This window comes from Felis catus, chromosome X, assembly GCF_018350175.1.
Source record: "Felis catus isolate Fca126 chromosome X, F.catus_Fca126_mat1.0, whole genome shotgun sequence".
Taxonomy (NCBI): domain Eukaryota; kingdom Metazoa; phylum Chordata; class Mammalia; order Carnivora; family Felidae; genus Felis; species Felis catus.
Genome location: NC_058386.1, coordinates 101,620,145 through 101,647,744, shown reverse-complemented (window position 1 = coordinate 101,647,744; position 27,600 = coordinate 101,620,145). Strand labels below are relative to the sequence as shown.

At 41.1% G+C, this 27,600-nt stretch overlaps 1 protein-coding gene across 3 annotated transcripts in view; it reads left to right on the top strand.

The window, feature by feature from the left end:
* TENM1 (teneurin transmembrane protein 1) overlaps positions 1–27,600 on the top strand; it is a 786,286-nt gene that overhangs the window by 621,253 nt on the left and 137,433 nt on the right. For all 3 annotated transcript variants that reach the window (XM_011279454.3, XM_011279453.3, XM_019824255.2), the window contains 3 exons: positions 16,191–16,310; positions 22,549–22,810; positions 25,301–25,568. In XM_011279454.3, coding sequence (XP_011277756.1) covers positions 16,191–16,310; positions 22,549–22,810; positions 25,301–25,568 — 650 coding nt within the window. The remainder of the gene's footprint in view (positions 1–16,190; positions 16,311–22,548; positions 22,811–25,300; positions 25,569–27,600) is intronic.

The window sequence follows — 27,600 nt, the reverse complement described above, 5'->3', positions numbered from 1 at the left end:
GGCTGCAGTCAAAGTCATTATTTAGGTAGTGGAGGCTTATTTGTTGTCCACCAGAGAAACAAAAGGAACAAAACACAGCCATTCCCCCCACCCTCCCTGCAGCTTTCTCCATGCTTAGGGAAAAGTGAGTCCAAAACAAAACAAAACAAAAAAGTGAAAGAAATAGCAACCTCCATGTCGTGGAGGTATGTTAAATGACTCACTGAACTCAAGTCAAGGGAGACGGTCAGGACCTGAGAGAGGCAGGACATGAGTGGTCATGACCCAGAGCAGGACACTGGCGCGATAAGCTTTGCAAAGTGAAGAGAGACTTCCTTCCTTGTGGTTCGGGTTCAGGCTCCAGCCACTTGCCAGCGCTGGCAGAGTGAACAGACCTATTCCTTACCGTAGCTAATGCCCCCTCCTTCTCCCGGTTTGCCCGAGTTGTCTTCATCCTTTTGTCAAATGCTGCAAGTTATCATTTGGCGCTGCAAGTCACATTTGAATTCAGAACGACAGGTCCCCTTCATCCAGTGGTCTCAGCTATTACAGACCTATCGAATCTGTCAGAAAAGGCGCAGGTCTTTTCCAAGGGATAGAGTTGAGGGCAAGCTGTCTAGCTCTATTGCCTCTAAGAGATCAGCCCATGCGATATCACTCTGGGTAACGTAAATCCGACTCTGTTCACATATATAGATAATAATGGTTACATTGAAACAGTACCTTTTTCATTTGCAAAGCCCTCGAACAGGCATTATTTCATTTTACCCTCACAGTAGCCCCGTGAACTATACATCTTTGTGTTAGTGCATTTTATGCATGAGGAAACAGGTTTAGAGAGATTAAATAACGCCCCGCGTCACACAGCCACCGAGTTTGTATCATAGCAGCTCTTACAACTTTTCTGTTATGCCACAGCTGCCCCATTTCAACCTGTCCTTAACTGAACCTGGTGGCTTGGATCTAATTTATACTGGATGAGCTATGTCGGGGTCACCACAAGAAAAAAAAAAACAAGTGAAGTTAAAAATCCAGTTCCATTTAATACATTTCCATGACGTTATTTGGTAGAAGAACACGGTTGAATGACGGCTAAGATGGGTCTTTCCTATATGCAAATTGTTATTTGGCAATTATTATGTGCCAGGCGTCATACTAAGCTTTTACATGTGCTATCTCATTTAATCCTTACCCAGACTCCATGTGGTGGACACTGTTATTATGCCTACTTTCCATGTGAGGAAACAAGAACTGAGGTGTTAAGTAAGTCGTTTGCCCAAGTTCACAATCAGTGAGTGTCAGAGCCAGGATTTGAACCCAAGTAGACTGGTGCTGAGAGCTTGACCTCGAAACCACTATGCCAAGCCACTTTGGCTCTTTGGAAGGCTGGGATGGCTAACCCTGAAAAGACTTACAGCCCTTATACATCCCTGACTGTGGAGTTGCATGCTTCAGACAGATCTAGAATGTTTATGTGCCATAATCAGGCAAACCACTCTGCTTGTTTGCTTCTGCCACATAATTGAGAGATAGCTGGATAAGCCGATGAAGAAAGCCTTGTCAAGGGGCTCATTTGCCTCCTGGCAAAATGTGACCCCACAGATGACTCACCACTGAATGTTGCCACCATCTGAAGCCTTCGGAGCTCAAGACAGTGGCACGTAGGTGACTAATTGTTGCAAGGACACGTAAAGGTTAAACATCTGTTCATCCTTGTGCATCCAAGTGAGACTAGCTTTTGTTGTTTCAAGTTTGCTCCACTGGCACGTGAGAGCACATGAAATGTGTACCTCCCGTGCCCCGTGATGGCATCATGTCACTGTGAACATGTAACCTGCCCACAGTCGCATCTCTAGCAAGCCCAATTCGGTTACTGTTTTTTCCCTCAATACCTTTTACCCTGTAGCCTGAGTTTCATCTTTTCGATCTACTCCAACATGACTACAAAGTAAACCACCTATTATATACGTGCTCTGTATGACTTATTACTTTTTAATAATGTAAATAGGTGAACAGAAGCATTATTGATCTTCAGTGTCTAAGCATTTAATCACTATTAATAATGTAAAAGGTTTTTATAAATATGTAAAAACAAGAGTACATTAAACTAAACGACAGCAGTAATTTGCAAAGCCAGACATTTCACTAGCCATCACTAATGGAAAAGTGCATTTAAAAAACAAAATCCTACCAGGGTTAGTGCAACCGCCAACAGCAAGGTCTGGCCAAACTCATTTGTCCGTTTTGTAGCCATGAGAGGCTGACCCCACATCAATCCATGTCAGGCATCTACACCAGAGGTTGCTTAGCATCAGCCCGCAGATGTGTTTTGTTTGGCCCAGCATTTAGAAATTAGAAGATCTGATATAAAAATTGGAAGGTTTTCCTTCCTTAGAAAATTTACGAAGCGCGGCATCTCTGCACCCATGGCCGTGACATAGGTGACTGCCTCTCTGGATAGGATGTGACATGTCTCTCCAGTCACCATTCCCTGCTCCCCTTACACCTGGCTCACTTCCATCCCATTCAATGGCATGCCTGGCCCGGCTGGAGTTAGAGTTGGTAACCTCTGGACTACACAGCTTTTATAGCCTTCCTTGGAATGACCTCAAGTGTTTGGTTTTGTCTTTCTTCTCTGTTTCCCTGAGGATCTTTAAAAATCTCATCTTACCATTTTACTTAATTTGGGGCCTTTTACTATGTTGGTTTAAAAAGAAAAAAAGGTGACTGAGCATGAACTAGAAATCACATGAATGGAATGGTATTTCCACCCTTAGTTCACCAGGGCACCTGTGTATACCCTGTGAATAGTTGGTATACACTCTGCCTCACACCTTAGGCCAGTCACTCCCTTGAGGCAGGGGATTTTAACTGATGGCATCATGTATCACCAGTCATGACTCAGATAGTCCAGGTCCCACTTGTAGTAGAAGCAAAATGTTTACTTTCTATGAGAAGGACATTGAGAGGCATTTGGCTATTGTGTTTATCACTTAGAAGGGGTTTAAGAACAATTTAAAGATTTAAAAATTTGCAGCAATACTGTTGGGTGAAGTTATGGCAGCCTCTTCTGCCCACTCCTGGTAAATGCCCACCCTTAGTTGAAAAGTTCTAGAGTTGGGACCAAACTTAGTACAGCATTACGTACATAACAGCACTGTTAGCAGGGTGCAGAGCGAAGAGGTTGAGTAAAATGATAGGTTTCTTCTAGTTTCTATGAAGTTGCTATATTTCAGTTTCTTGCTCCATACTGGGATTTATACAGTATTAGCCCTGGATTGTTCTAATTGCTAAATCGTAAGTTCTTTCAGGACAAGGACCAAGTCTGATTTGTTCTCTCCTTGTTTTGATTATCTATTGCTATGTAGAAAACTACTCCAAAACATAATGGATTCAAATATATTTTATTATTATATATCATGATTCTGTGGGTCAGAAATTCACACAGGGTATGGCCAGGATGTCTTGTCTTTTCTTGGTGACGTTTGGGCTCTCAGCTTGGATAACTCAAATAGCCGGGGCCTGGAACAGCTGGATAACAGCCAGGAATCTCTCCTTCTACATACAACCTTTCTACTTGGGCTTCCCATTGGCATGGCCTCCAGCCTTGAGTTTGTCAGAGCTTGTATATGGTGGCTCACGGCTCCAAGAGGGAGCATTCCAAGAGACAAGAAATGGAAGATGCCAGTCTCTTAAAGCCTGTGTCCAGAAATTTTAACAGTGCCACTTATGTTACATGCTGTTAGTTACAGAAGTCACAGAGCTTGCCCAGATTCAAAGTGGGGAAGACATAGATCCCCCCTCATGATGAGAGAAGTATCAAAGAATTCGTGGCCATCTTTAATCTATCATACCACTGTATCCCAGATTCTAACACAGTACTTAGCAAAAAGCCAGGAAAGAAGGAGTGAGTGACTTCATTGTAGTAATATTGAAGTGTTCTTCTCATATTTGCCAATGAAAAACTCATTTTTGTTGCCTAGAACACACAGATGATATTAGGACCTCAAATAAGTCAATTCCCAAATGTAGAACCAGCCTAAAGGTAAGATTACTGTTCTCCAAATAGCACAGGAACAAATTCATAAAAGATGAAGTGATTATCTAACAGCAGCAAAGTAATTACTCTTTTTTTTTTTTTTTTTACCTTATGAGACATTCCACCACTGTCAGAGCCTGCCCATAATTGACATCATTTATAACTTTGTACAAGCGTCAATAATTCTCTCTTCCTTCAATGGGCTAGATAATCAAAATTTAGAATCAAGAAAAAATCAGAAAATAAGGAGCAATATCAAGAAGGCAATATGAAGGCTGCCGTGAACTGGCTCCCTTTGGTACACGTCGTCATTCTGTCTCATGAGAAAAACAAAGACAAGTGCCCCCGAGCAAATGGAAGTACTATAATGCCTATAGCATGGCATTCTTGGCAAACTCTCGACTTACGCAAGCCTTCCCCCTCCCTTACTACACCCCGCTCGGTAATAAAACCTTGATTCATGCTCCTGATTATTCATGATACCTGGTAACAGCCATAATTACTTAACATAACTTGTTTAATAAAACATGCTTCTCTGCACTTAGTTGAGGTGGAAATTTATACCATTGGAAATCCTGTGAGTGGCAAAATGAATTATTGAATCAAGAGTGAGGTTAAGGTGGGGAAGGTTGCAGGGAGATGGGTCACTGCTGCAGAACCTGCTGATCTTGAATAGGGACTAGGGCTTAAAAACAAGCATACGTGAGCACCTGGGTGCTCAGAGAGAGTGGGTGGCACTCTCTCTCTCTCAAAATAAATAAATATTAAAAAAAAAGAGTAACCATACTTTATAGATACTAATTATTGCTTTTTAAAATTTGTATTTTACTGAAGTATTAGCATGTCCAGAGTAACCAAGGACTTTATTTTTTTTTAATTTTTTAATGTTTACTTGTTTTTGAGAGAGAGAGACAGAATGTGAGGAGGGGAGGGGTGGAGACAGAGGGAGACACAGAATCCAAAGCAGGCTCTAGGCTCTGAGCTGTCAGCACAGAGCCTGACGTGGGGCTTGAACTCACGGACCGGACCACAAGATCATGACCTGAGCCAAAGTCGGACACTTAACTGACTGAGCCACCCAGGCACCCCTAAAGTAACCAAGGACTTTAAATTCTTCCAGAAGAGGTATCAAATTCTTCTGCCATCCCTAATAGAATATCCTGATGTCAGCCCCTTTTTTTTTAAAGAGGCTATGTCTTCACTCATTTATTCAACAGATATTTCTTGAGTGCCCACTGTGTGCCAGGAACTACATGAATGGGAGGAAACAAAAGAAACCGCGTCCCTTTATTCAGAGCTCCCCTTACGTTCTAGTGGTAAAGGCAGTCAAAACATCAAGTAAATGCATACATAATTAAATTATTTACAAATTGCAGTAAGTTCTGTGGATTATGAAACATCAGGTTTTTAAGGGAGCTTGGAGTTTATCAACACAGGGGTCTCAAATTCAACTGCTTGAACCTAAGTGGATGTAAGACAAGAGGTATTCTAACAAAGACAAAGTCATTAAATAATGACAGAAGTGAGACTGACCAGGACGTTTTCAGCAGTAGCTCCGAGATGGGACTAATTAACTCAGGTGAGCATGAAAAGCTGCTAAAATTGACACAAACGGGAGACTATTGATAACTTGTAAGAAAAACACAAAGCTTATTTGGACCGTGAGCAGCTTAACTATTTGCAAGAAGCTTCATTCTTTGAAATGTGGGGCTGGAAGTAATTTTTTCCTACAATTTAAAATGTTTGTATTAAACAGATGAATTCCATGGGAAAAATCAATCAGCAAAACATTCTCATTTACCACAATGAAAAAAATTCCCATTAACAACACTCTGGCATCATTTATAACAATGGATCCTATAGTTTCTTTAAAGATAATCCACCTGGAGGAAGATTAATCATTTCACTCTTAAGATCGATGAACATTACAATGTTTATTTGGTCCATTTATTCATTTGGTGATGGGCACTGTCCTAGGCTCTGGGCCACAGCAGACAAAGTACCTTCCCCATATGGTCTAGTGAGGAAGAATGATGATGAAAAAGGTAGGGGGCACCTAGGTGGCTTAGTCGGCTAAGCGTCCGACCTCGGCTCAGGTCATGATCTCACGGCTCATGGGTTCGAGCCCCTTCGGGCTCTATGCTGGCAGCTCAGAGCCTGGAGCCTGCTTCAGATTCTGTGTCTCCCTCTGTCTCTGCCCCTCTCCTGCTTGTGCTCTGTCTCTCACTCTCCCTTTCAAAAAATAAATAAACGTTAAAATAAAAAGGAAAAGGTAAATGTCAGGTAGGTAAAGTACTTTCAAGTGAAATAAAGGTTAGGGACAGAGAGTGACCATTTTAATAATACTTTTTTTAATGTTTTTAAGTTTTTTATTAGAGAGCATGCACGTGAGAGGGGCAAAGGGAAAGAGAGAAAGAATCCCAAGCAGGCTCCCCGCTCAGCACAGAACCCAAAGTGGGGCTTGATCCCACAACCCTGGGATCATGACCTGAGCCAAAATCAAGAGTCAGGTGCCCAACCGACTGAACCACCAGGTACCTCCAGAGAGTGACCATTTTAGACAGAGTGGTCCAGGAAAGCCACTCTGGGGAAGTGACACTAGAGCAGAGACCTCATAGCATTCATCTAGATCTTAGATGATCTTGGACCCTTATGCAATAGATTGTCACACAAGCCAGGGCCTGGCGGCGACTTTTAGGGACCCACTAAATCAGGATTCTGTGGCATTATATGAGAATAAAAGGTGTAAAACAAACCTTTCTCAACAATTACTATATACTGTGTACTAGGTTTTACTATACAGGGATGGGGTGCCTATTCTCTAGGAGTAGTGCATTGAGAAAATTTGAATAGCTCAGACAAACTGAATAACCTCTAGAAAGAAATCAGCAATAGCCCAGACTATTTTAGTCCTGAAAAGAAAAAAAAATAGCAGATCCATCAATTAGTGTTGAACTCAAAAGAGATTAAACATATAGAAAGCACTCGCTGATTTGGAATTAGGAAAAAGAAGAGGTAAGAATAGCTTGTATTTTCGAATATCTAAAATCCAATGGTATTCAAGCATTCGTGGAAGCAACACTCACACTTTCATCTACACACAGGTAACCCCCCCGAAGGCCTATAACATGATCACTTGTAATTTTGCTGAGATACAAATTTGAATCCATATGTTTTCTCTTTAACTTTTTCACCAATCTGCTAGTTAAGGTTCTCCAAGTCTATTTGCTAATAGCAGGTTTTTGTGTAGTTAGAATCTAGGAACATGGAAAACATGATACCGAGTATACAACTAAGGGTTGATAAACACACAATACAACAATTACTGAGTAAATTGAGTAAGCTAAGAACTGGTAGACGCTCTTCCTAGAGCATCAGCATCTGCAAATCTATCTCGTGTTCACCTTGCTTTCTGAAGCGAAGAACTGCATATGACCTGCCCACATTTGGAAAAGGAATTCCAAGTGTGGTTTGGCCCGGCCATGGTCCCTCCCAGTTCTGTTTGTCTTACCATGTTGCTTTTCCTGAGCAACCTCCTTCGCTTATCGCTTCTGCAGTTTTCATCCTAAGTGGGAAGTTAAAATCATTGCTACTTGCTAATAAAGCACTTTGATCTCGTTTATATGCAAGGTGTTACGTATGTGAAGACGGGATCTCCTGATTTTTCAGACAACTATTTTGTCTAATGCTAAAGTTTAGGAAACACATTATAAAAATTACAAAGTGCTGAAGGTTCCAAGATATATAGTGCTGACTAGCTCCTGAAATCAGCAGTCAACACCTAAAGGTACCAAAAAGAAAGAACGTGTGACTTTCACTTCCTTGCAAACGCTCTTGGGCAAAGAAGAACAAAAAGAAATCAGAGCACAAATCTTCAAAAGGCTGTTCAACTGATTGTGGTATTTTGGCACTCAGATGTTCTGAGATGCTTAATAATTGTGATTAGTAATACCAGTAGCTAGCTATCTACAGCTTATCTCAGTAGGAATAGGGATTTTCTGACATTTTATCCATCTTACTGCCCCATTAAGAAATTCAAAAGGCTCAACTCCTTATTACTTACTTCTTAGCCATACTATTTGCTTGCAGTGGCCGTAGCCGGTTCTGTCATCTAAATGTGTGTCTAGAGAGGGCAGAGTAAATGCAGGCTTGGGGAGAGGGAATGAGTGACACGTGGCCGCTCATCTGCACTCCACACACAGCACGTAGAAAGTACGCAGCGGTTCGTGAATGTCTCCAGGAGCCCAGGCCCTATGGAAAGCGATAGCACCATCTTTGTAGGTGAGCTCTTTATGTTCATTTATAGCCACATTTTTTACATCTTAAGAAAGATCTGCAGTATAGCTCGGGCCCCTTAGAACCCAGGTCCAAAGGCCTCCACCGCTGTACCACTTTCGAGCCGTGTTAAGTTGAGCAAGTTGTGTTTTTTTTAACCTCTCTGGCTGTTTCCTCATTTTTTAAAACAGGCTAGTAATTGTGTACCAACCCAAGGTTATACTGATACTAAATGAAATAAGATAAAGAAAGTGCTCAGAGTAATAAGTGCTTCATAAGTGTTTTATTTATGCAAGTTTGTATATGTTATATATATTTAACAAGTACCAGGGGACACAATAGAGTTCCATTAGAAAGGTACAGTTCATAAGACAATCATTTTACTGGGTTGTTTTATTGTTAATGACATGTTTATGAGGTGGCTGAGGATAGGGCAGGGAAAAGTCACAGCGGTGATGACCGGCAAGGCCGAGCTAGACCTGGTGCGGGTGGAGCTAGGCCTCACGTTTTCCTCGTTTTCCTCAGTGGAAGGAAGAGTAACCCGTGGCCAGGCTATAGCCAATCAGACAGCCTTCCCGTATATTTAAGGCTTATCCATTATTTGAAGGGCAGATTCGCAGAGAAGTGACAGGAAAGGTTAATGAGGTTAATAAAACCCCGTAGGGCTGATTACAAAGAACCATTTGAGTGATGTGTAACACAGGCAAAATCCAAACGAAACCAAACCAACTAAAAACCAACTTGACGCTCTTCGGGAGTCGCAAGGGCTTACAGGACAAATATTTCAGGATTCAAATTCTGGACAAAAATAATCATGTGTCTAAATGAAGCAAACTGGCACTTACGCAGTCCTGAAAATGTGACTGTGTCGTCAGTTTTCTTATTGCTTCAAAACACTTGATCTTTTTCCCATTACTTTGGGGATCTCAGGCATCCAAAGCAAGCCTGCTTTTGACAAGCAATTACCAGGGCAGATGGGAAAATAGCCACCGTCCTCAGGGTGAGTGCCCCCATTTTGTTTTACTTGAAACATCGCTAGCCATGAGGAAAATAATTCTGCTTAAAAAGCTATCTGCATTTTCAATGGCACCACCTTTCCCAGAATGTCCTAGAATGTTGATGGGTAATGCTTCCAGCTGCTTTTAACGTTACCCATTTAGTAGGTATTATTTATTTGGGCCAGTGACCAACTGAGTAGGATTAAATCTGCCCGCTCTATTTCAGTAAAAACTAATGAGATTTTATTGGGTTTGCATATGAACATTCACTGCATTCACATTTTCAGAACATGAAAACAGGTTTGTGCTATGACATTAAGTATTTTCATGGTGCTGTACCCGCTTAGCAGGTATCGAAAACCCAGCCTGTGCTGTGTGGAAACCCCCCAAATATCTGAATATTAGAACCCTCAAATGTATTTAAATTATGAGATACCACATCGTAATTGTATGGCAATATATAAAGGAATGATGGGGTTAGTGTTCATAAATTAAGCATGCGAGGGGGACTGTTCATTCATTCTTCCCAGTCACAGGGGCACCATTTAATTCCCTGAAGTAGTCAATTAGCAAACAAAACTCTCATGAGGAGAAAGTCCTCATGCACCATCCGGAATGCTGGCTTCTAATAAATGAACTGTAAGGCATCTGTCGCACAGGAACCTCAAAGCAGTCTCTGAAACCTTTGAAGCAGTGCCATGAGGGTAGGTTCTAAGTATCTTACATCTTCACGTAAAAATATTTGCCTTGAAAGTCTACGAAGCTCTCTTGAGCATGTGCTGTGTACAGTCCTTGCCCTGAAGTAGACTATCTAATAGAAAAGACACACAGATATATAACTCTTATCCAAGACAGCCTATGACTAGTGCAATAACACGAATCCAAACACTGTCTAAAGAGAATAACAAGGATGGGGGGAAATTGACACTTATTTGACACGGACAAATCAGGTTAAAACATGTTTTCATTTTATGATCTCTGGATTTGAAGGAACCCTACGGTTCATCTCATAGTCCAACCTCCACTTTGTCATGACAGCTTCAACACAACTCCCCAAACTATAATTTGGCAGGGGTGCCTGGGTGGCGCAGTCAGTGAAGCGTCCGACTTCGGCTCAGGTCATGGTCTCTCGGTTCGTGACTTCGAGCCCCGTGTGCTGACAGCTCAGAGCCTGGAGCCTGCTTCCGAATCTGTGTCTCCCTCTCTCTCTCTGCCCCTCCCCCGCTCACTCACTCGCTCTCGCTCTCTCAAACATAAATAAACATTAATAAATTTTGTAAAAAAATATACGATTTGGCAAACCGTTTATATAGATGAGTTAAAAATTCATGCCTCACAGATTTATTTCATCACGGTGTGATTGTGAACCAGTGACTTGCCTGCCTTTATATGGCTTATGTCCTGTGCCTCCCTCTTCAGGAGTACATACACTTTGATCGGCTGACCGGGTTCTGGTCTTGCTTTCACTAAAACAGTTGTTCTCAAACTTTGTTCTTTAGCAGCATCAGCGTCACTTGGGAACTTGCTACAAATGCACATTCTCGGGCTGCATTCCAGACCTATGACTCAGTAACTGGGGCTGGAGCCCAGGGGACTGTTTTACCAAGCCCTCCGCGTGATTCTGCTGTGTGATCAAGTTTGAGAACCCCTCAGGGCACCTGGGTGGATCAGTCAGTTGAGCGTCCAACATCGCTCAGGTCATGATCTCACGGGTGACCAGTTCGAGCGTCGGGCTCTGTGCTGACAGCTCGGAGCCTGGAGCCTGCTCTGGATTCTGTGTCTACCTCTCTTTCTGCTCCTCCCCTACTCACGCTCTGTCTCTCCCTGTCTCAAAAAAAAAAAAAAAAAAAAAAAAAAATTTAAAAAATTTTAAAGAAAAAAAAGTTTGAGAACCACTGATCTGTATATGAGAAAGATTACCGGGAGGGACTGAGCACCAATACCACAGTTCCTGAATTACACTCTAAAGAGAAGAGCCTTTCTCCAGTACATGATGGCAGTGGATGAGCTGTTTTAGCCCAAATGACACAATCTCCAACCGTGCAACTTGACAATATAATAAGCCTGCGGGGATGTCGGGAAGCATTGAGCCACACCTCCTTTGCCGCAGGTTTCTGTCCCAAATAATGAATCCTAGAAGAATTTACAGGGCAGGATTCCAGCACTGGTGAGCGGAGGACCCACACGGCCTCTCTCATCCCGGTCCTCAACACTCTCTCTTGACCAGAGCTGTCAGCTCTGGAAAGGATTTCATCTGTTCCTACGGAGAAAACAACCTAACCTGCCCAGCTGCCGCTAGATCCCCTGCTGGCCAGGACCTTGATTTTGAATGTTACCCTTCAAAGGTTGCTTGTGCTCAGGTTAGCAACAAAAGCAAATAGTTACAACTTCCCCGGCCCAGCGCCTCATTTTCCTTAGGAAACATTTTAATCAGAAATACAATGCAGTAAATTACATCTTCTTTCAGCAGTTTAGTTTTCAGCGTTGTTTTTCAAACCAACTCTTGGGCTGGAGGTTGATGTTTTTGCCTGAGGTGTTGAATGAATATTGGAAATTTGACACTGAAGACAAAAGACAGCAAATAACAAAAGAGGAGAAAGGAACCAAAAGTTTATTGAAGGCTAGGGATAATTTGACTATGCCATGAAAATAGCAAATACAGGAGGAATTAGACCTTTTGCATCAGAATGGTCTAACAAGCAGCTTGTTAGTTAAATAAAGCTCCGGGTAAAGTGTATTCTGACTTGCATTTCCCAGGATGCCTGCTCTTCAGACCGAGCTCCAGACGCCTAGGGGATGCGGCATTTAGTTAAAGGGAGAAGCGGTTCCTTCGGTTCCTTCGGTTCCTTCGGGCTTGCCGCTTTAGCGTAGTGACAGTGAGTTAGACAGCTTGGCAGCAGCCTATATTCTCCACAGAAAGAGAAAACAAACACTTGGGGAGGGGTGATCTTCCCCGTACGTGTTCCTAAAGTCACATTGGTCATGTCCATCTAAGTTCAAGCTCATCTTGCTCTAATCCAGATCAGCAGGGAGAGGTTCTTGTTCTGAAAGATTCAAGGAAGGAAAGCATCCCAGCCACGTCTGTGAATCAAAGAAGGAGAGTGAGCACCAAGTACACGAACGCACACACAATCCACACAAAAGACCATCATGCTGGGCGCGTACCTGCTGTACACATTTGCAGAGCCAGCTTTTTGACAGTCGCCTCTGTTACCTGATTTGAAAGACTCAGTTCCATATATTTAATTTAAAAGTTTCAGAAAAGGACAGGCCCTTGAAGGATTAGGATTCACATTGACAGTAGTTTTGATGTGGCAAAAATTTAAGAATTCAAGATGTTTCCCCAAGACGGGCCAGGGACAGGCCAAGTACAAATACTTCCTTTAGGTGGTGATTTGAAGACACCGGAGACTCTCTGGGAGAGGAAACAGGGAGACCCCACAATCGGAATGATGAAGAGCACAGAAAGTAAGGTTGTGGTCCCACCAAAGCCAGCCCCCCGCCATACCCAGCTCACTGCTTCAACAAGGGCCTAACCTAGGAAAAAGATGAATTCTATAGGTCGCCTGGGATAGGGGAAGCATAATCCCAACCGATGATGTAAATGGGGGGGGGGGAGAGTACATTTCAGTGGCTGTGTGACTCAGGAAAAATAAAGTAGGTACAAGGCTACCATCTACAATTATGAATAATTGAGTTTAGAAGCTAGGAGTGCACAAAACAGCAGTTGAGCTAAACAAAGTGGCACAATACATCCTATTTGCAAGAGTATGTTTGAAGGCTCCCTAAGGGCCATCTGGAGCAGGAGCAGCCTGGGGAAGCAAGCAGACTCAAGAGCTTTCTTTTGAAATGGAGCATTTGCCTAGGAAGATGTTTTCCCTAGATTTTTGCATGCGGTGCCAATCAAGATTACTGCAAATTAAAACTACTTTAATACCGTCCCGAAATTTAGACAACTTCCACTGACACAGGATGACTGATGTTGGTCGAAGATTACAGTAAGTACTAGTAATCCAGGAATGAAAGGAGCTAAGAGTTATTCTTGTAAAAAATGGATGACATGGAGTGTGTAAATAATGGGAGCAAATGCAGCAGGAAATCTTAGAACATTTAAAGTCTAATACATTACAAAGAGAGTTCAATGCTGATAAATGTAGAATAATAAGTTTTATGGGGCTTTATCATATGCTATAAGTTGGCGTGCATCATAAAATATGAGAAATAAAAAAATAGGGTAGTTGGAAGACAAGTTTGCACGTTATTTATGAATGATGAAGAGTGAAATGAATGAGAAGAAGAACAGGTAGACAGTGTCTTGAATAATGATGACTTTGATGAGTCGTTATCACACAAATCCATGTGCTTCATAAAATAGGAGGAATATTAAAGAGCAGAAGACTCAAAAGACAAGACTACTCAGAATGAGGCACAGAATGGAGGAAGAGAGGAATCCAAGAGAAATGCACAGAATAACGATGACTTTTATGAGACTTTCACTCACCAGCCTGCATCCTTCATAAATATAAACTGTATAGAAAATAAAAGAGCAGCAAAGAGACACGTCTGTGTCTGTCATAAAATATGAGCAAATAATGCCAACTAGGCTTGACAAAATAAAAACAAAAATAATTGAGCCTAGAACAGCTGTGGGAAGACACAATGTCTGGATTAATATGAACAAATAAAATGAGTACACGTAGAATTGTCTTGCCAAAAGGGAATCAGCGACCACCTAGGTAGGCTTTATTGTTGCAAAGGCCACCTTGTTAACTGGTAGAGCCTTGGCAAGTTTGGAATTATCCCCTACCCCCGCAAAAAGACACCAGCACTTAGGGCTCAGGAAGACATGTTTAACTGATTTTCGAGTATCTCTTCTCAGCCTCTCTAGCTCCAATCCCTATATAGTTTGCAGGACATTTTCTCAGCTTGTTTCTACTTAGTCTCTACCCTCCTTGTCGAATGTTCTATAAAGACCTTCCAAAGGTTACTGTATAAAGCTGCATGTTTTTGTTACATTGGACTTAGAACCTGGGACCAGATCTATCAGGATTAGTTCAAAATCCAGAATTCAATGACTTTCAAATAAATGTCTTCTCGATTAGAACAAATGGTATTTCAAAATCTCAAACTGTCAAAATCTCCCCCCAAAAGACTGGGAGAATCAGACAAGGCAAAGCAAGTGCCAATATGCCATTTGCATACCATTCAGAGCCATGATTTACAGAACTCATAAAATGCACAGCTCACTGGAAAAAACAAAGCTACTGTCTTATGTCAGAACTAGGAATGTTGGTCTGGGAGCTCAACACACAAAAACACCAATAGCAACAGTTAATGCGAGCTTACTTTTGTGTAGTACTTAATGGCTTATAGTTTGTTTTGGGGGGAAGACCTTAGGTAATGCAGGGTAAATCCTATTAGCATAACTTATATCCAATTCATCTGATTGTGATAGAATTTAGTAGTGAAGTTTATTGGCTATAATATATAAAACAAACTTTGGATGGTAACCGTCTTGATTTTCAGAGATGTTTTTCTCTCTCTCAAATGATCTTTGTGGCCATGAGCCTTGAGATACAATGCCTCAGCTTGCTAATTCTGTTCAAAGAAGGTATAATGCCAGGGTGGAATTATTATGGTTACTTTGGAAAGTCATGTTTGCCCAAATAACATGGCCCTCTTTAATCCAAACTTGAGATTCCCTGGATTGACTGAATCCCACGTGGTGAAAAAATAACATTAAATCCCTAGGAATAAAATCACTGACCTTGCTCAACGTTCCTCAACACTACCAACTCCAGCTATAAAATGCACATTCTAGAGCTCAGGGCTACCAAAGCTAGGATTTGAATCCCCCTTCCCCCGCCCCCACCCCCGTCCCCTCTGCCACCCTCAATAATGGCAGACTAGCAAAGTTCTTTGCTTGGAATTCGCTCCTGGGCCCTCTTCTTAACTGTCAAGCTCCTGAAATTTGTTACAACTTGACCAGGCTAGAAAACCTACACATTTTACTGGATCATATCTGGGAGCTAGCCCTGTTTAGGGGCTAATTTAATGAAACTCTATTTTTTTTTTTTTTTTGGCAAGGGTGAAACTCCTTTCTTTAAAGGGAAAATCTCCTGAACTATTTTATTTCAATCAGGCAAGAGAAATGGAATGCTGTAGCCAAGGACCATGTCTCTTTTACAGACTAACTCTTAAAATTTACTCGACTAAGTCTGCTTTATTAAAAAATTGTTTTTCCTGAAAAGGCAATTTGTCAATATGTATCAAGAGCCTTAAAAATGTTCACACCTACATATGTCAATGCATAAAAAATGCATACAACAAAATGATATTGCTAATTACCTCTGAGGAGAAGACTAAGACCTGGGTGGGGGGGGGGGATGGTGAGCAGAGACTTGAGTCATATGTACGATAGATTCATGTATTAATTAATGTAATCAATTTTATTTTTAATAAGAGAAAAATATTCTTCCACAACTGGGACTATCTCCCAAGAAAATAATAAGAGATTCGATGCAGGAAAAGTTAAGAAACTACTAAATGTCCTAAAATAAAGGATGGATTAAACAAGTTAAAGAATATGTTGTTTTAAGGCTATATTGTATAATAACAAATGATATATTAAGGAATTTCTGATTATATTGGACAATGTTAACAATACACTGTTAACTTAAAAATATCAGGATACAAATCTATACTGAGTATAATCCCAATTTTGATGGGTAAAAAATATATACATGCCATTCTCAAAATGTTATTAGTAGTTACTACTGGTTGGTGAAATTACTATTTTCTTTGTTCTACTTGACTGTGTTTTCCAAAGTTTCTCCATCTTGGCTTTTAGAATCTAGTTGTAACATGCTTTTATATTTGCCTTTGATCTTGTGTTGCAGGCGTGCTTGTGTGATTCGAGGCCAAGTGGTGGCTGTAGATGGAACCCCTCTAGTAGGGGTGAATGTTAGTTTCTTGCATCACAGTGATTATGGGTTTACCATCAGCCGGCAAGATGGAAGGTACGTCAGTATTGCTTCTAATCGTTGTGGGGGCCAAATACTGACTTCTAGCTGTGAATCAAACCAGGGCTCAGCTGATGCAGTGTTTATAAACCCATCTTCCTTCGAGCTGTGTTTGGGAAAGTCATTGGTGATATTTATTTCCTCTATTCCCCAACTAAATCAAACCATATTTCCCTTCTAACCATGCACTATCACTCAAGCCTTCTTGAAACCTTGGCCATGTGGAAAGTTTTCTACCCTTCATCCAATTCCATTAATCAATCCAGCTTCAAAATTCAGTGAGATGATGCAGGTGATAAAGAGGGAGCCGTGGAACACTTAGGCTATTCTCCCATGGCAGCCTCAAAATATTTCAGAAACGAAGATGTCCAGGGGCACCTGGGTGGCTCAGTCAGTTAAGCATCTGACTTTCGCTCAGGTCATGATCTCATGGATTGTGAGTTCGAATCCCACATCAGGTGAGCTCAAGCCCTGCTTCAGGTGAGCTTGAGCCCCACTTCGGGTGAGCCCCGCTTTTCTCTCTTGCTCTTTCTCTCTCTCTCTCTCTCTTTCTCTCTCTCTCTGTCCCTTGCTCACTTGCACTCTCTCTCAAAAATAAAATAAGAGTTTAAAAAAAAAAAGAAATGAAGATGTCCAAAAGGTTTCTTCCAAAAGTACAGAGTTCATCCTCATTAAGATATAATGGTGTCTATATAAGTATAGTGATTTAACTTCAACATCAACCACCAAGCTACTCTAAGGGCTTCTCAGGTTCTCTGAGACCTGGGAAGCAAGACCACTAAGTAAAATCTTTTCATCCCAGAAAAGGATTTGCTCACAAAAACATTTTTGTTTATCGTTTAGATAGACATTTGTTCAGACAATATTGTTCAGAATAGGCCCATGTGTCCAGCTTAAAGGTACCTATTTAGGACTCACAGGAACATCATAATAATGGCCTTGAGGTGCCCTAGTCTCCAGATGGCTACCCTTAAAATAACTGCTCACAACAAGCTGCTTTGGTAGTCACATAAAGAGATGTTGGCTGGAGCTTTATCACAGTGTGAGAATCTGATTTCAAGAACCAACAATCAAACCTTAGTCCTAACCACTTCAGAATTGTTAATTGTTCAACCTGGGCTATGCTGGATTTATTTTTTCAACTGCTTATCAAGAAAATGCTTATAAAGATTGGTTAAAGAAGATACGGGAGAGTTTTAACATACTTAAGAAAAACAAACTGTTTTTAAGACTTGAGTAAATCATATAAATGATTCGCATGTAAATTAAGTTGCTAATTATTAACTAGCCATCTATTTATTAGAACAAGCTCAGCAAAACTACTCTGGGTACAGATAGTCTGAATACACACACACACACACACACACACACACACCCATTGCTTATATACATATAAGCTATAAAAAGTACATTTCCTTTTAAATGATCCATAATTGGAGCTCTCTACTAATTCAAGTGGACCTTTCTCCCAATTGAATTAAATGATGAAATTTTGGTAGTTCATTCACCAGCAACTGGTACACAAAAGTGGCCTCTCCCTTGCCAACATGTTCAGCCATGTGCCAGAAATTGAAAAATGGATTATTTCTTTAAATAGAATGTGTCCCCAGAGACATTTGAGTTCTCTTAGAGAACTCGTGGGCCCTTAGTTTTTTTTAGCATGTGTATAAAGGTTTCAGTGAATTATTTGATATTTACAAAAGAGCTTAAGAGAAACAATGTCTAAAAAATCTAAAAATTTCTGTTTCCAGTTTACTGAAAACATTAAAGAGGAACAATTTTTGTTGTTATTTTTGTGGATTTTGTTTTAAGTAAAATGCCAAGACCCTGGTCTGCTGAGCTCTCTGTGAGAACTAGGTTTATGTAGATGACAGATACAGTCAGAGTCCCCTCTGGCAATAACTCTCCCCTCAGGCTCTCAAAGGGTGTAACTGTTCAAAATCTGTGCCCCAAATGCCAAGCAGACTGTCCCACTGTCATCTCTTAGACATAAAGTGACAGTGTGATGGGCGTTTCCATTTATATGTCTCTGCTTGTTGCTATCTCAGACTGAGTAAGTACATTTTAAAAGCAGAGTCTCATAAGGAAACTATACCTGAGAGCAAAAGGATTATAGAAAGGCTGAGATTAGCATTTAAATACCTAGTAGTCAGAGTGTGATAGGTAAGAAGCTGTAAGCGCCCTCTGTCTCCAGATCTCAGTCCAACCTGCCTGCCACTTTGCCTATAGTTCCCACCAATGGTATCAGAGCTTTGGGTTAAGCTGTTGACTCTAAAAGTCCCTGTTAAATGCAAATATGTTATGTGGGATGTAGAACTAATTACCCCCATTATCATCCATTTGCACAAGTTAATTGACAACTTTCCCTAGAGAACCAGGAAAACTCTAGGTCAAGGGACCAAAGTGATGTATAAAAAGCAGAAGGAAGGTTGGGAATGGAAGACAGAGCCCTCTCAAAGTAAGAAGAGATTAGACATGCAGATTGGGAGAGGCCAAAGTAGCAGAATAGAAGAAAAAGGCAATTCTAAAGGAAAAATGAATATGAATGAGTATCTACTATGTGCCAGGCATTTTCATAAATGTTGATCTATTTCATCCTCACAACAACTTTATGAGAGAGGAGGCATTATTATCCTCCCCAGTTGGCAGATGAGAAAACTTATCCAAATTAACACAGCTAACAAGGGTCAAGCCCAAACTTTGAGCTCAAGTAATCTGGCTCTTATCTTCTATGATTAGCCACCTTCAACCTAGATTATGTAATAGGTGCTCAGTAAGGTTTTGAAAGAGAATGAACGTTTCATTTATAGTTCAGCTAGTGACAAGCAAAATAGGTAAGCACTGAACTTCTTAGAAGATTCTTGAGACACATTAAAGGTCTCAAGAACTTTATTTGGACAACTTTGGAAAATGAACAGAGAGTTCCCTCTGATTCCCTTCAAGGCAAGAGTTTGTAGATTTATGGATACCATAAGGCAGAGATAAGCATTTCACATAGCCTTCCAAAGTCTTCCATCTGTGCTTAGGACTGGCCTGACTTATTAGAGATTGAGAAGTCTCCAAACAAATACATTTTCTCCCTTGGGTCTTTTATACTGTCATATGACTTGATAACCTGTTCTTTTTTTTTAATGTTTATTTATTTTGAGAGAGCACTTGAAGGGGAGGGTCACAGAGAGAGAGGGAGAGGGAGAGGGAGAATCCCAAGCAGGTTCCATGCTGTCAGCACAGAGCCTGACGTGGGGCTCCATCTCACGAACCGTGAGATCGTGACCTGAGCCAAAATCAAGGGTCAGATGCTTAACCAACTGAGCCACCCAGGCACCCCTTGATGACTTGTTTTTAATGACCCATGCCAGTGGAGATCATTTGTGATAGGGGAAATCTCAAAGAATTAATTATTCAGGGAACGTGCTGTTTGGCATTGGAATGATTTAGATGGAATTTTGGCCACAGATCCACCTTCCACTTCCATGGCAGTTAATGAGCCAATCAGACAGTGTTTACTGTATATGCCAGCTAGGTGGTAAGAAGAAAAATCAGTCCGGGTTCTCCAGAGAAAAAGAACCTGTGTGTGTGTGTGTGTGTGTGTGTGTGTGTGTGTGTGTGTACATATATACATACAAATGTATACATCAGAGAGAGAGATTTCAAGGAATTGGCTTATGTGATTGTGGGCATAGGCAAGTTCAAACCTGTAGGGTAGGCTGGTAGGCTGAAATCTCTTGGGAAGGAGTTGACGCTATCTCTGCAGTCTTGAAACAACTCCTTCTTCCTCAGAGAAACTTCAGTTTTGCTCTAAACGTCTTTCAACTCATTGGATGAGGCCCTCCCATATTATCAAGGGTAGTATCTTTTACATAATGTCAACTAAGTGTAGATATTAACCACATCTACAAAGTACCTCAACAGCAACACCTAGATTAGTGTCTGATTAGGTGGGTACTGTTGCCCAACTTGACGTATAAAACTAAACCATCACAGGAAGCCTAGGGGAAGTCCCCAGAAGAACTTAAAAATCAGCATCTGCTAGTGCACCTGGGTGGCTCAGTTGGTTAAGCTTCCGACTTCGGCTAAGGTCATGACCTCGTGGTTCGTGAGATCAAGCCGTGCATCTGGCTCTCTGCTGTCAGCACAGAGCCCACTTCATATCCTCTGACCGCACCCCACCCCCCATCCCTTCCCGCCCTCTCAAAAGTAAATAAATAAACTTTAAGAAAAATCAGTATCCACATATGGGAATAATCAAAAGCTGGCCTAGAGTTCATTTGAACTGGAAGAGAAAACATCTGTAAATGTAATAAGGCAATGGATCTGATTTGAGAAGAAAGTTAACATTTGTTGAGTCTCTGCTGTGTGCTTGACCCTTAAGTCTTTACCTTATTCACTTGTTTACAGTAGTAGCTGGGTGATAGATCATATCAGCCCCATTTTACTAATGAGGAAAGAGAAATCCATGGAGGTTAAATAACTAGTCCATACACACAAAGTTAACATGGCAGAGCTGGGATTCAGACCCAGGTGTGTATGAAGCCAAAACGTCATTATTTCTGCAAAACAAGAAACCTGCCCTGTCTGCTTAATCTTTCTAGAAGTAGAGAATAATTCCCAGGTACACATGTTTTTGTTTGGATGTTTGTATGTGTGTGTGTTTGCATTTGTTTTTGTTTTCAAATAAATAAGCACTTTAGTTTTAAAGATGCAAGAGCCAAGGTTTGGGTAAAGCAAAGTTGCCCAAGGACATGGAGGTAAATCAACATAGAATGTGAACGAGAGGAAGGGTCTCTTGACCAGTAGTGTGGGATTTTCCCCACTGTACTTGCCTTAAACTGCTTCTGTATTATCATGAATTCAGCCTCTCTGTCTTAAATCAGAAGCCATTTGGGTTTTCCTTTTTTAGTTCAAACCTAGATTATTTTCTATAGCTATTGTAGTTCTTCAAATCCTCTTTTTGGAAACTGCCTCAGTATTACAGCTACTCGACTGAAATAGTAACAATACAAAATACAGTATTAGCCACCCTTTGTTACTGTCCATTTATCTTTATCTGGAAGATTTCTGCAACAAGACATGATTGGCAATGCTATAATAAATATAATAAATGTCATATGAAGGGAGTAGTAAGCTATCCATAATTAAGTCTGAGTCCCTATCAGAGCATTCTATCATTGAAAAAATGTTTTACAGAAAGATCTTTTTTAATGCAGGGAATCGCTTACATCTCTCTACTGTGGTTTTAAGTTGCTTTGAATATTAAGGAGCAACTCATTGCCCTTTATCCATTTTTATGATATAATGGTAATAATTTATCATTAGCTTACTTTTACAGAGTATTTTATGCTTTTCAAATGCTTCCGAGTACATTATCTCAAAGATATCATTATACTTACAAGAGAAGTAAGGTAGGATCATCTAGTGCAGAATGAACTGGAATCTGAGTCTGTTATGCTCCAATGCAAGAGTAATGTCAGATACCACATCAAGTGATGGACAGAATTGGCTTACAGGAGAGGTAGTCTTGCTTTGTCAGAGATATGGAAGGTGTTGTCAGCGGAGATGGATAGGGTCCATTACAGGCTGTCTTGCAAAAGGAAACCAAGAGGCATTCTAGACAGCACCAGAAATCCTAAATGTAGAGTTCGAGTAGAATCAGGAGCCGAAGTGGGTAGCCAGATGTGGAGGGTTCAGGCATGGTATTGTTCAAGCAAATTTTACTGAACAAGTTTCGTAAATGCCATCTCAAAAGACACCACCAGATTTCTGACACTATGTTTGTGACTCTGAACAAGGTCGTTAACCTTTTGGCTCTTTACTTTTCCTGAGTTACATTATAGGATTTTTTTTCTTGAGGATGAATAATGCATTATATTAAAGATGCTGCTGGATGTTAAATGGTCATCTTTCTGTTATCTCTAGCACAGAGGGGGAGCAGTGATGTAAGACACGGCTTTGCAGAAATCCATGCAGTGATTTTGTCTCAGGTAGTATTAAAATTGGTTTACAAATTTGGGGTGAATATCAACTGGTGATACGGAGTTTTTTCTCAGAAATCTCCTAGATAGTGAAAAGAAGCCATCCATACATTTAGGTAGAGGGAATTTATAAAATAGAAATACGAATGGATGTAGTTGAGTCCCAAAGGAAGGAAAGTGCACTAAAATTACTTATTATTTTAACTTGAATTTTATTTTGGTTGTTCATTTGATTGAAACTGTCATATATTTTTCGTTCTCAGCTTTGACCTCGTAGCCGTTGGAGGTATTTCTGTCATCTTAATCTTTGACCGCTCACCTTTCCTGTCTGAGAAGAGGACACTCTGGCTGCCTTGGAATCAGTTTATTGTGGTAGAGAAAGTTATCATGCAGAGAGTTGTATCAGACCCACCATCCTGCGACATCTCCAACTTTATTAGCCCAAACCCTATTGTGCTTCCGTCACCACTCACATCATTTGGAGGGTCCTGTCCAGAGAGGGGAACTATTGTTCCTGAGCTGCAGGTGGGTACATCGGCCTTCGAATGTATAAAATCATAGTATCGTGGGGTGGTCAGCAACATATAATGGCGAGATTCCTTTTCCTGGTACTCTGGCCAGCCCTGTAACGAACTGCCCTCCATTTGTCAAGAGAAGCTTTCAAATGGAATCTCTCTGGCACACATTTGCAGGGTGATTGGCCAGCGCTACAGGGTGCTATCTATGGCTGTAGAACAAAGCAAGGTGAACTAGCTGTCGTGAGAATTAAACCCCAAACCTTGACCTAATGAACACTGTGCTCTAAAGAACAAAGCTAGCTGGATAGCTCAATAGTGACAACGGTATAATCAATGAGGTAGGACCGTTTGTGGTTCTGAAATTAAAGCTCCTTAAGAAATCTAGTTTTCTTCCATTGTCCAGTTTGTATCCATTGCCATTGTTCTTAATAGTCATGACAGCTCCTCTTGTTTGGCTGTGTTTGGTAAAGGTAGTTTTCAAGCTTGTGGGTTTTGTTTAAAGCTTTGCTTTTGAGTGTTCAGGCTTTATAGCCCAGAGGGAGACATATTCTTGTACCTTTATATTTTATAGTACCTGATAATTTTTCTTTATTGAGTATTCCGTGTTTTCATTTCGATAGTAAGCCATTCAAACATCTCTAGTATAGTTTTCCCATCACATTGTAGAAACATTATAATGATAGTTAAATCCAGAAGCCCCCAAAATGGACCCATAAGTCATACAGATCCAGAATTCAAGAAGTATACTCAAGAGGAAGTAAATGGACATTCCAAGGTTGACTTGGTTTTTCTTCCATCACAATATTCCCAGCAGCTATTAGCAGTGCCCAGAGGATACCACTTGTGAAAAGCTCCTAGAAAATACTGCTGTACAGGAAAAGGTGTCCAGTGAGTTGCCCCTCCTGTCTTTTCCATTTTTTTCCCTTGGAAAGGAAGCAAAAACAACACCATATTCTTTTTTTTTCTAATTTTTTAAAGTTTATTTATTTTCAGAGAGACAGAGAGTACAAGCAGGGGAGGGGCAGAAAGAGAGGGAGACAGAGGATCCGAAGCAGGCTCTGTGCTGACAGCAGAGAGCACGACGTGGGGCTCGAACTCACAAACCACGAGATCATGACCTGAGGTGAATTCAGGCACTTGACCGACTGAACCACCCAGGCGCCCCAACAAGACTCTATTCAATGAGTGCATTGGACTGGTACACCAATTTCTGTATACTTGTCATTAGGAAGCGTGGGTCTCTTTCAGCACCAAAGTTTTTAGATCGATCTACGATTGCACATTTCCATAGGGAAATGAAATGCTAAGGTGGTAAGTGTCACCCTAGCCTTCACTATTGTACTTCTGCCACCATCTGAGAAGTCAGAGCCATTAGACCGCTCTAGTATCAAACGCTAATGTAGAGGAAGAAAAATCAGGCCAAGGGTAGACAAAAGGGATTTGTGTTCTCAGAAGAATGAGCAGAAATCCTGGACAATGTGAGATACCATGTGTTTAACAACCAGGTCTACTATGTGCACTGGTTTAGAAAAGGAAAAAGGGACGAGGTTCTGAGCTAAACATGAACGAGGGCACAGAAATATCCACACAATTCTTGTCACCTTAAGTGTATCGAATAGGCTCTTTCTTCAGCTGGGTTTTGAAAGTTGAAAGTCATAGAACACCAGATTGAGTTTTAGTGACCACTTTTGGTTGTTTAACTCCATCTGTGCTGATAAACAAATAAGTAATAGCAATTAATGAAAGAAGCCAAGTGCTATTTTCATTCTGGGACCAATGTTTAGTATAAAATTTGCACAGGAGTAATGGGAGTTATTTGCTTCTCAGTCACAGGTGCCAACTTGGAAAAACTTGTTCCCAGCTCTTGGTATATCCAAGTACAGAGAAATATGTAAGCGAAATTCGATTAAAAATTTGGCCCTCAAGGTCATTCCAAAGGTCCAAAGAAGACAAGTTTGATGGCATCAGTAAAGATTAATTCTGGGGAAACCATAATCTCTGTCATAAAATATCACTTTGCTGAGCCTGTTTCTGGAGTCCTTCCTCCTAGAGAGCCCGGCCTGAATAAGGATTACAGCAGTGGTTTTGTGATATATGACTTAACACACCAAACAAGATTTTGTGTGTGTGTATATAGAAGAAAAAGACCCCTTAATGGAGCCCACAGCACTGAAATGCTTGACATTCAGCAGTGTGATCTTTTCCAACTCCTTCTAAGCAATTTTTGGAACACTGTGGAAAAACCAAAATTGTTCTTATCACAGTCGTTCCTGGCAGGGAAAAAAAGGAGAGCAGTCGTCAGGGTTGCTTGGATGTCTTGTCCCCATGCAGACTCAGTGCAAAATTCGAAACCCGTGGTCACACGGCCTCACAGATTCTTGCCTTGACATCCACAGATCCCTTTAAACTCTCTCCTTTGGTGTGTTTCCAAGAGAAGAAACCATCCTTGTCTACCTGTGACCACTGACAGGAGCCAATCTGCCTTTTTTTCTCTCAGGTGGTGCAAGAGGAGATCCCCATTCCTTCCAGCTTTGTGAGGCTGAGTTACCTGAGCAGCCGCACCCCCGGCTATAAAACCCTGCTTCGGATCCTTCTGACACATTCAACCATTCCCGTGGGAATGATAAAAGTCCATCTCACGGTAGCCGTGGAAGGGCGACTCACACAGAAGTGGTTTCCTGCCGCAGTTAATCTCATCTACACGTTTGCCTGGAACAAGACCGACATCTACGGACAGAAGGTTTGGGGCCTGGCAGAGGCTTTGGGTATGTTGAACTAATTCCGTATGAATAGCAGCATTGTGTTGCACAACACCGAAAATACTAGTTGCATATTAATTTACATGTGGAATAATTATGTATGGGCAAATGACGACTGTCTTTTATTTAAAGGATCCAAAGCATTTTTTTCACTCAAACCCTCTCTTTGGGCCTATTTAGAGTTCCCTTTTGACACATTTTTGCTTCAAAACTAGTTCAGTTCTCCTTTCCTGATGGCTTATGTACCCGTGGAATCACACACTATCTGACTTGTAACTGTCTCCAGAGCTGAATATTGCCTTCTAACTGTGACCTTTGGTGTGGCGTTCTTTAGGCCATGTTTTTGGATTTGACATTTAGACTGTCATTTCCACTTAGAAACTACAAAATTTTAACTTCTAGGCATCTCCACTTATTGTCTCTTATGTCTAAGATAGTTAGACTCCATTAACTTGTTACTTCAGTAGGTTACATTTAAAAAAAAAAAATCATCTTACCTTCCTAGTCCTTTTGATTTTCTATTTCAGGGCTTTAAAACCTAGAATTTTGTAGGGACTTTAAGAGGTCCTCTGAGCCTATGGTTTTCAGCTACTTAATTCTCGGACAAACGACATTTTCTTTTAATGCTTATTTATTTCTGAGAAAGAGAGAGAGAGAGAGAGAGAGAGAGAGAGCATGAGCAGTGAGAGGGAGACACAGAACGTGAAGCAGGCTCTAGGCTCTGAACTGTCAGCACAGAGCCTGACACAGGGCTCAAACTCACGAACTGTGAGATCATGACCTGAGCCGAAGTCAGACGCTTAACCAACTGAGCCACCCAGGCACCCGTCGGACGAACAACATTTGAAAAAATTAGACTGAAACAGATTTGCCAACTTCTTATTTTGCCAAGTAAGAATATTTTTAAAAAGAAAGAAAAGAAGCCACTACAATCTACCTACCACTACCATAATTTCATAAAGGAGAGGGATATCTTAACATCAAGAAAGGGAATATTCTATCTTTAAAAATGACAGCAGTCTAATACTGATGCTCGGGATGAGAGAGAGAGATAGACAGACAGACAGCAATGTCTTTATTTTTCACTCTGAGGAAGACAGTGAAAACTTCCTAAAGGAACCTGACACAGGTCTGTGGAGTCACAGTCGGGAGCCATTGATTCTTGTGTCTTCAGGCAATAGCTCATGGAAACCACCCTTGGACAGATGAGAAGACTATTTGTAAAGTTCTCCAGAGGAGATCTTTTCATATCCTCCCTTGGAAGGGTCTATCATAGAACCACTCCCATACATCTTTTAGACTATAGTGTATCAATTTCCTCCCTTTCTTTCCAGAGGAAAACTAATAGCGGGGGTGAGGGGAATCCTTGCCCAAGAGACCCTCATATACTTAAATAATTAACTCCCCTCTGTTGGACCATATTAGAATGCAAGAAACATAGAGTGGTTCAGATTTCCTCAGCGGGCAGTTCCTGTAAAGACGTGGGAAAGTAAGAGAGAACAAGAAAAAGCACTAGCAAACTGCAGCCTTGCTGAAGATACATCATAGTTCTAGAAAGCCAGCATCTGTTTTGTCAAACAGCTCCAGGTGTCCCTCTCTGTAGCAAGAGGCCACTGCCTCCCTCCTTGGTGACTCGGCTATACTGATGCCTGAGCTCATCACTTCTCCTGCCATATTAACTACCCTCCCTTTCTTTCAGCTCTTCAAACTCCACAGTCTACTGACTTGCTCTGTATCTTGCATTCAGACTCCTCTTACAAACAATATCAGATTGTGTCGGCCAGTCACCATACAACAGACACCCTAAGCAGACCTCTACCGTTAGGCTAACTACCATCACGATTGCTGGCCAGCTATGGAGTCCTGCTTAATTCTTATTTCAGTGAGTGTAGTGATTAAGAGAACAAGTCTGGAGCCAGACTCCTTCCCTGGATTCAAGTCATCAGTTCTCTACTCACTAGCTATGAAACATTGGGTCCATTAGTTAATCTCCAGGTGCCAGAGTTTCTCCATCTATCAAATGAGTATCACAAGGTGA